General features: G+C 63.1%; 1 protein-coding gene across 1 annotated transcript in view; it reads right to left on the bottom strand.

Moving 5' to 3' along the window:
- Positions 1–4,416: 4,416 nt before the first annotated feature.
- Positions 4,417–9,619, bottom strand: part of BMP1 (bone morphogenetic protein 1) — a 47,122-nt gene continuing 41,919 nt past the window's right edge. Inside the window, exons 19-21 of the mRNA XM_014590876.1 lie at positions 9,171–9,384; positions 7,275–7,525; positions 4,417–5,073 (exon numbers count right to left, since the gene is read on the bottom strand). Of these exons, the coding sequence (XP_014446362.1) occupies positions 4,939–5,073; positions 7,275–7,525; positions 9,171–9,384 (600 nt within the window). The 3' untranslated portion in view covers positions 4,417–4,938. The remainder of the gene's footprint in view (positions 5,074–7,274; positions 7,526–9,170; positions 9,385–9,619) is intronic.

Below are 9,619 nucleotides of genomic sequence, written 5' to 3'. Positions count from 1 at the left end.
AAAAGGCCCGCCGCCCCCCCCCCGACCCCCGGCCCCCTGCCTGGCTGCGCGCTTCGCTCGCCCTCGGTGCCGTGACTACTGTGCCTGCCGTGAACCGACTGGGTGCCTCGGCGCCTCCCGCCCTACCCTCCCCACACCCCCCACTGCACTGCCGCCTGGGCCACCCTGCCTGCTGGGAGCTCCTTGCCTGGGGGGTCTGGAGAAGTCCTTCCTGGGCCTCTGGCCTTTTCGCTAGTTCCTACTTTTTACGGGTCCTGGGGGTGGTCAGAGTGGACACCCCGAGAGAAGCAAAGCAGGTAGAGAGACAGGGAGGTGCCAGTGGAGGCAGCTGGCTGCGAGGGGGACCACGGAGGTGACCCAGGCAGAGAGCAGCCCCCTTGGCGACTTTCTCCGAGGTGACGGGACGACGGCCAAGTAGCTGGGATGTCTGTGATGAAGGACCGAGGCCATACCTGGGTGGACGGCTGCTGCTGTTCTGTCGTGTGGCCCACTGTCCCCGGGGTCGGGTCAGGAGGTCTGGGGCTCCGCCCTTTCCCCTGTGCTGACCGCCGTGCCGCAGGGTGGCCGTGCCCTCCCCTGGCCCCGCGTCTTCCGGCCGAGGCCCCGCCTGTGCTGTGCTTGCGATGTGCATCAATAAACCGCGTGGCCCGAGGGCCGCCGTCTTGGTCTCTTAGGGCTGACTGTGGCTGATCAGCACCAGGGAGTTCTCGCTCACGGATCTGGAGACAGACGTCCGGACCAGGGCGCAGGCTCGGTGTCCGGCGCGCCTGCCTCCTCGTGCCCCGATGGCGCCTGGCCTGCAGCGCCTGGTGGAAGGGATGCGGGAGCCCCCGGGCTCCTTCACAGGGCACTGACCCCAGTCACGAAGGCTCCTCCCCCGTGACCTCCTGCAGCAGAGGCCCCACCTCCTGTTACCTGCACCTCGTGGGCAGTACTTCCGGTGGGGGATGAGCACCAACATTCAGATCCCGGCCTCGGGCCCTGGGGAGGGGCGAGTCCTACAATCCACAGAGGACCCCGCCCAGGGTCATCTCCGAGGAGCCCCAGCCCCACTCGAGGGTAGGGCTGGAATGTGGAGTCACATCTCCCTCTTGGAAGAGGCTTTGAGGCTATTTGGTCCCGCTGCTGCTTCCCACCTGGGGAAACCGAGGCCTCCTCAGGGAGCACCTGCAGCAGCCGGAGCTGCCTGGGGCCCGGCCCCGCGTGCAGGCCTATCACCAGAGCACCTGCCGTTGTGTCAGACCCCACTGCCACTGCCCTGTCCTCACAGGGGAGCCTTCCACCTGTTATCACAGGCTTATTGAAGTGGCCCTCTGCGGGAGCAAGACTCCAGAAAAGCCAGAGGGACCCTACCCACACTGCCCGACTCAGCGCCCAAAGGACATGTCGTCTGGGACTTGGGGTCAGCCCTGCAGTCTGGGAAGGGAGAGGAGCAGAGGACCACTTCCTGGGGCCTACTGAGTACTCAGCCATCTTCACAGTGGCCATGGGCAGCGTGAGTCCCACTTCACAGAGGAAGAGACCGGGGCACACAGTCTCAGGGCCAGTCGGTGACAGGGCCCAGGGCTGCATTCGGGAGCTGGGATGGTCTCCTTTCACTGCCCTGAGCCTGCCTCCCTCGGGCAGGGCTGCCTCAGATAGTGAGATGTGGCGGGGGTGAGAGGGCCCCTCAGAGGCCGTGACCCCCTGGGGGCTGCCACCATATCTGAGTCCCTTGCACACTAAGGCGGGGCAGTGTGTGGGGGATACTGTGGAGTTGAAGGTGCCCTGGAGGCTTGCTGTAAGGCATAGTGTCCAAAATTCCAAGACAGAGCGACTGCGGGTCCACACTCCCTCCTTCCCACCTCTGCAGGCCTGCACAGTGCCCTCTCCCTGCCGAGAGGGTCTCAGAGGCCTCAGTCATCCTTCGGGGGACCTTCTGGGTTTCTTGGGAGGAGAGACTGGCCCCTGGAGCCCTCTCAGTGGGGAGCGAAGGCACCAGGTCCCCCCAGAGGGCCCACTTCCCCTTCCTCAGTCCAGATGGCCACTCCCTGGCTCCCAGCCAGCCCAGGGCTGCTCAGACGGAGCTGGATCAGGGTGTCCACCACGTCCACCCGGGGGTCCTTCCTGGCCTGGGTCTAATCTGACCTGGTGGAGGCAGCAAGGTCTGTGTGCGGGTGCACACACACGCTTGTACACACAGGCGCACACACACGTCCCCTCACTGGGCTGGAGTGAGGTCTGTGTGCGGGTGCACACACACGCTTGTACACACAGGCGCACATACATGTCCCCTCACTGGGCTGGAGTGAGGTCTGTGTGCGGGTGCACACACACGCTTGTACACACAGGCGCACACACACGTCCTCTCACTGGGCTGGAGCGAGGTCCATGTGTGAGTGCACACACATGTTCAATTGCACAGGCGCACGCACACACACACACGCCCCTCACTGGGCTGGAGCAAGAGACAGTCCTGACCTAGAGCCGCCACCACCTGGCTGCGGACCACATTAGCTCTGTCCCCAGTGCAGGCAGCAGCGCGGACTCTGTGTTCCAGGTGGGGTGTTTGGTATGCGAGCACAAACACACAGACACGTGGCCACACACTCTGCTCCAACACACACCCCTTACGCATTCCCTCTGCTCGGGAGTACACCCACACTTCCTGCCCATTCCTTTCCCTGGCTGGCATCGTCCCTTTAACCCTGGGGGGTGGCAGCCCCCACCCTCCACCAAGTGGCAGGGGCGGTGCAGGCTCTTCTGTGCCTTTTCTGTTAGGAAAAGAGGTGGCTGGGGTCCCAAGGACGGGGAGGAGGGACCATTCCCCAAGAATGACGGAGGCCTTCAGGAAGCTGAGCTGAGGTGACTGGCAGTAAAACAGCTTGGAGGAGATGGGAACCAGATGTTCGGGCAGGGAGGGGCGGCTCTGGCCTGTCGGCAGGAGGCTTGATGGGATGTTCGGGTAGGGAGGGGCGGCTCTGGCCTGTCGGCAGGAGGCTTGGTGGGACAGGTCTGGCTGCCTCCCCTCCAGCTCTCCAAGGCGGGCAAACTGGAGCCGCTCATCTTTCCGCGACTCTGGGATCGGGCTGGTGCAGGCTGTGGCTTGGAGGTGCCCATGCACCTTTCCGCTGCCCCAAGCCCTCCTCGCTGTAGGTTAAGCCACCTTCCTTCTGGCAGGGACAGTTCTGTTTCCTTATTTCTTCCTCCAAAAGCAAGAAAGAAGGGGGTGGGGCCCCATCAGGGCCTGCATGCCTCAGTTCACCCCAGCTTCTGCCACTCTGGATCAGAGGCACATGTGTTCTTGGCATGTCCAGGGAGGTCTCCAGCGAGCTGCACACCTGGCACCTTCCCTGCGGGTCAGACTCGCAGTGTCGCTTCTCAGCTGCAGGCCCCTGTGTCAGACTGGTACGTAGCTCACCCAGAGGTTTCCTTTTAGCAAAGGAATAGGGGTGTCCAGGAACCAGAAAGTCATCTGGTCAGCGGCAGGAAAAGCAGTTGTGTTTATTAAGAGCCTCCTGCTGGCCAGGTGCAGGGACAGGTCCTCTCCTAAGGTGACCGCCTTCCCTCTGCACCGTGCAAGGTGCCACCATCCTCCAGGCTTACAGATGAAGCAGAGGCTCAGAGAAGTGAGGTGAGTCGGCCAGGGCCGCACAGCCACCCAGCGGTAGAGCGAGTGTTTGCCAGAGACCGTCACTTCCGACAGGGACGGGAAAAGCAGGCGATGAGCACAGCGGGCACTGGTGTCTGCGTCCTGGAGTGGCCATGTGTCTTACACAGGCTCGCTGTGTCACAGCCCTCCCGTCGCAGCCTCCCGAATAGCTGAGACTACAGGTGTGTGCCACCACGTCCGATGTTTTGGGTAGGCTGGGAATCGAACCGGGGCCTTTGGTGTGTGACCTCAGCCCGCCTGCGCGCACCACCAAGGCTAGGCCCCAACTTTCCTTACTTCACAGCGGAGTGGACAGCTGGCCCTGGGATGCTCCGTACCTCTGCGAGGGTCCCCGTCCCGCCTGGCCTGGCCCCGGCACTCGGGTTGTTCTGCACACCAGACGTGGGGTTTTCTCGTTTCCTGTAGCCATGGCGAGCCCCAGTTGCCGGACACCCTCGCAGCCCACTCTCCCCTTCCCCAGGTGGAGACAGAATGCCCAGATGCGCTCTGACCCCGTTCACTCACCTCCTCTGTCCCCTCCAAAGGCCTCTGGATGAAAGTCCCACCCTCCCGTTGTGTGGGCAGGCCACAGCGGTGTGTGCACAAGGTGCCTCCGTGGGCGGTGGGGTGACAGACATCCGTGTGTGTGTGCCCGCATGTGAAATCACACCCTCAGGGGCCCCGGAATCACAGGGAGGGCAGCCCGAGCTGCCCCAGACCACAGAGAGCCCGCGCATCTGTACTGGCCGCCCCGCCTGCTCGCCCCAGACAGCCTCTGGCACGGGTTGTGGCTGTAACACTTTCGGTTTATTGGCTGGGATGCCCTGGTGTGGCTGTCCAGCCCTGGGCCTGAGGGAGGCCCTGTCTCGTTTCTCCTTCCCTCGCCTCCGGCTCTCCCCACCACGGCTCCTGGCAGGCAGACAAGCCCCAGGAAAGGGGAGTCGGGGCTCTCGAAAGCCAGTGGAGGAAGGGGCGAAACGTCCTTTACAATGAAGAGTACGCCACCAGTGGCTCCGGCTGTACACAGCAGGCAGGTGGGGGCGGGCAGGGCCCAGGGAGGAGCAGTCACTTCAAGTGTCTTGCCGAAGGCGCTGGCTCCCTGGGCTGGCCCCTCACTCGGGTGGGGGAATCATGGAGAAGTGGCCGATGGAGTCCAGTCCCCCACCTCCTGAGGACAGCCTCGCGTGGCCCGTCGGGCCTGCAGGTCCGGGGGAGACGGACAGCGTGTCGCCCTCTGCCTGCCCCCGTTGTCGGGTCCAGGTGACAGGGAGCAGGCCTCGCGCCCCCACCCCTGCTGAGGGCCGCGGTCACTTCCTGCTGTGGAGTGTGTCCTGGAACTTGGTGCTGGTATACCGCAGGTGGAAGCCTTTTTTGGTGATGGTATCATCCGAGTGGAATTTCACCAGGACGGAATCTCCGGCTGAGTACACCTCCTCGGGAGGCTGGGGGGAGAGGGGCGGGTGTGAGGCAGAGGGAGATGGCTGCTCCCTCCCACCCCACAATCCCTGGCCCCTCGGGCCGGATGCTGGCAGGGCAATAAAACACAGCCCTGTGCGAGGCTGACCCACATGGCAGAGTTCTGGGTTGGGGTCCAGAGCCGTCCCTGAGTACTACGGCACACGTGGGCTGAGGCTGGGCGTGGATTGTGGCATCAAGACCCTCTGTGTTGCGCTCTCGCTCACTCATGGAATAAATAAATACGCTTAAAAGAGAAGATCCCTGGCTGTCTGGACGGCGGGAGGCCCCCTGCCTCCTCCAGCCTTAAAGCAGTTTCTACACAGGGAGGCAAGGGAGCCTTGGGGAGGGGGTGTGGGTGGAGCTCTGCTCCACAGGCTGGGCTGTGCTTAGAGGAGCCACTGTCCAGCTGCATCCCGCACCTGCTTCCCCCCCTCACAGCTACTGAAAGCAAGCGAGGCGCGTGAAAGCGTGATGAAGGTGCGTGCGTGCCGAGTGTGGGCTTCTCGCCTCCCAGCTGGTTCTCAGGAGATGGAGCAGAAGATGGCGCAGGAGAGACGTGGCCCCCAGGTCTGGACTCTGGTGCTGCCCCTTCCTGGCGGCTCAGAGCATGGCCAGGCCACAGAGCACAGAACGCCGATGCCCTGGCCTCGGGCACAGAAGGGTCACTTTGGGGCCCTTGTGCCATTTCCAGGAGCTGTGACAGAACCGCTGACTGGGCTCTTCCCACAAGTCTCCTCCTGGGCGCCGGCTGGGGAAGAGCTCTGGAAGAAGCCCCTTGAGGACACCCGGTTTGCAGAGTGGGGAGGGGTGCTGGCTTGGCAGCCAGGGTTGGTGGGGTAGCAGCTGGCAGGCAGAGGGGGCCGCAGGCTCTAGCTGCACCCTGCTCCAGCCCTGCGCAGCCCCGGCTAGCCACATGGGCCTAAGCTCTGCTCCCAAAGGAGGCCTGGTCAAGGCCAACGCCCGGCAGCTACTGCAGTCCCTGGAGCATGGCCACGAGGCAGGGCCAGGGAGGGGACAGGGCACAGTGTGTCTGAGTCTACGGGTGAGAAAGGGTGTGAGATGCGGGGCAGCTTCTCTGAAGGTGGACGGATTCAGAAAGACAAAAGAGGCCCAGCTGCTATACCTCACGCTGGTTGACGCTGCTACTGGGTAGGCTTAGGCTCTGTGGAAGGCCGGGGTTTGATTCCTGGGCCACAGCAAAAGCTGGGCACAGTGGACACACCTGCAGTCCCAGCTGCTCGGGAGACTGCGGCTGGAGGACCACAACATAGAGACCCTGACTTCAAAAAAGAGAGAGACCAGCAGATGGTGCAATGGTAACGTCACTGGACTCCCTCATGGCAGACTGCAGTTCAAGTCCCAGACCTGGAGGCCTGAAACTCATGCCAGGTGCATGTGTATGCATGCCCAAGCTCCCGAGAGGAGAGTGGAGAAAGGATTATGGTGTGGCCATTTCCCGTGGGGGATGATTTATGACTTTCTGTCTCTGTCTCTCTGGTGAGCGCATGTACCCTCTAGCAAAAATCCCCCCCTTCCAAAAAAAAAAAAAAGAGAGAGAGAGAAGCCACAGTTCTCCTGGGAGGAAGATGAATCCACGTCGTGACTAGACCACAGCCCTGTTAAAGCCCACTGAGCAGACTTTTGCCCCCTGCCTCTGGAAATACCAACTTATAGACCAAGAAGCGACACTCAGGTCTGCCCAGACGGCAGCAGCAACGATGCTGGGACGGCCCCCTTACCAGGAGCGGAACTCAGCAGAGGGAGGGATAGAGGTGTTAGGGCTCAGCCAGGAGGACCGTGGCCCTGTCCCTGCTCCGGCGCCTCCTCCGCCCCCACTTCAGGCCCCAGTGAGTTGCCTCTGGCCAGGAGAGCTCTCCTCCTCCCCTGAGGCAGGCTACCCCTCATCCTGCCCGGACGAGCTGGGTCTCCGCAGGCCTGTGTCAGGGCAAGGCCTGTCCTAGAGGCGGCAGTGACCCCTGCGTTGCCTGGCATGGACCAGGTTCCTGCAGGACATGGCCCACGGCAGGTAGGCCTCTGAATAGGCTGAGCCTCCTGACTCCCGTGGAGGGCCAGGCAGGCACCGCTACCCGTCCTGGCACCCAGGCCCCCCAGGCACTGCCCACCTCCACGCGGGGTCTCGGGACTGGGGAGACAAGGGAGGAAGGCGTGGGGCCATGGGCCTCACCCCTGAGCCGCAGTAGCGCCCCAGCCTGGGGGCCGTGCTGTCGTAGCCGTCGAAGAGCTCCATGTAGTCGTAGCCGCAGTCGGTCTCCTCCTCCACCTCGAAGGTCTGGAACACGAGCTCCACGCCGTAGCCCTCCTCGGCCACGATGACCCACTCACAGTCCGCACCCCCAGGGTAGTTGTTGTCGCCGAACTGGGCGTGAGAGTACAGGTCCTTGGTCTTCACCTCTGCCCGCAGCTGGCCCCCGCACTCTGCAGGGACGACAGGAACGGCCCCACCCTGAGCACCGCGGTGCTGGCATCGGCTGCACCACGCCAAGCTGTGAACGAAGGCCATGTGGTTAGCGATGCGGATGCCACGGGAGTCGTCGCCAGCACAAAGGCCCAGCATTGCTGGAGCTTCGACCTTCCAGAGAGCCGTCCACCTGGTCTGACGTGAAAACTCCGGATCTTCAAATGTTGGCTCCAATTCTTTTTCTAAGTTTTTGCTATAGAGCGTATGTGCTTGCCAGAGAGAAAGCAAGATGAGAAAGCGAGGGGGAAGGTGTGAAATCGTCCCTCCCGGGGATGGCCACGCCACAATCCCTGCTGCAGTCTCTACTCGGGGTTTTGGGGACAATTACACGTGCCCAGTGTAATTTTCAAGCCACCAGGACTGGAACCACACAGTCAGCCATGTGGGATCCAGCGCCTTAACCTCCACGCCACCTGCTGGCCCCTGGCTCCAATTTTTAACAGTCACAGTGTGGACCGAACATAGCAGATCCGAGGGCCAGATAGCACCAGGCCCCTGGTGTGTCACCCTGTGCTGGGAGGGACGGGACCAACGGCTGAGAGCAGGAGGGGCAGCCTCCCTCCTCTAATGCCTGCTGGTATCTCCCTACGTCCTGGTGCTCGGTCTCCCGAGGAGGGAGAGGCTGGGCAGGGCCTGGGTCAGGGACTGAGTTAAAGGGTGGAACGAGGCTGCAGACCCGCCAGTCCTGCACACCCATGCCTCCCCGACAGGTGGCCTCTTACCCACGGACGTCACGCTCCCACCTGGCATGCTTGGCCTGACGGTCATGGCCCGTGGGTAGGGCGGGTGGGCCCCCAGCCATTTCTGCAGCCATTCCCACCTGCTGTCGCCTGCGCACACCTGGGCTATGCTGGGGTGGTGGCTCCACGTGGCGCCTCCCCTTGCTGGAAGGACTCACGCCAGGTAGGTGGGGTGCCCTTCCCTGCCGTCACCCGCCACATCGCCCTCATGCTGTGGCGTCCGTGTGTGCCTTCTCCCTCTCGGGGACTGAGCGTCCCGGGAGTAGGCAGGCACAGGGCTCAGCCTGATTCAGGCCATGTGCCCTTCAGTCCTGGTGCACAGCGACCCCTCTGACAGCACGTACCGGTGGGTGAATTAACAGCCGAGTGCAGAGAAACCCCTGAGGGCAGGACCCTCACCTACTGGGTTGTTTTCTGCGACCTGCACTCAGACCGCCGCTGCACTCATACGCTGCATACGTACCACGTGTTCAGACAGCTGTGGGATAGAGCGCAGGTACTGTGCACGCTGGAGAGTGGGGAGGCTGCTGGAGGCAGTGCGCTAGCAGCAGGGCCTCTGCAGAGTCCCCTCCCCATGCCTGGGTTCCCAGCACGCCCCCACCACTGTCTGTTCTGTCTTCTGACCTTTGCAGCCCCCCGCCTTGACCTCCCCTCCTCCCAGGCTGGCCGTTCTGCTGGCCCAGTCTCAGATAACGCAGTCCTGCCCACCCATCCCCGCCCGTCTGTCCCCTTGGCAAGCTCTCTGTAACCCCCAACCCTGCCCAGGAGCCTCGCTCGGAGACCAGGGTTGGCAGACACTTCCAGAGCAAAGGACCCGATCACCGAGCACACCAGCTGCCCGGCATGGCCCGTGTGGCCTCACCTGTGGAGTGGGTCGCCTGGAAGCCCTTCCTCTGCACCGAGTTGTCAGAGTAGAAGCGCAGGAACATGCGACTGCCTGTGGCCAGGACTGGCTCGGGCTTCTTGGTGCCACAGAAGCGGCCGAGCACAGGGGCCTTGGCATCGCGCCCGTCGTAAGCCTCCAGGTGGTCATAGGCACACTCGGGCTGAGACTCGATGTCCATCTCCACGAAGGTCTAGAGGGCATTGCAGGGCAGGGGGTGGCACAAGTTAGGATGTGGCTGGAGTGGCCCCAAATTCCGGCCTCAGCACCCCTGTTCAAATGCTGTGGGAGTAGCCACTGCAGGGGTACTTGAGAACGGGCACCAGCAGGGAAGCCCCAGCGTGTCCTGGGAAAGGGGGCCCTGTCCAGGCCAGACCTGGGTTGCTAAGGGCTGGCGGGCCCGCTGGGGGGATCGGGGACACAGCCTA

This window comes from Tupaia chinensis, unplaced genomic scaffold (genome assembly GCF_000334495.1).
Source record: "Tupaia chinensis unplaced genomic scaffold, TupChi_1.0 Scaffold000494_1, whole genome shotgun sequence".
NCBI lineage: Eukaryota > Metazoa > Chordata > Mammalia > Scandentia > Tupaiidae > Tupaia > Tupaia belangeri.
Note: the sequence above shows the minus strand (reverse complement) of the source record. Positions and strands in the feature narration are given on the sequence as shown.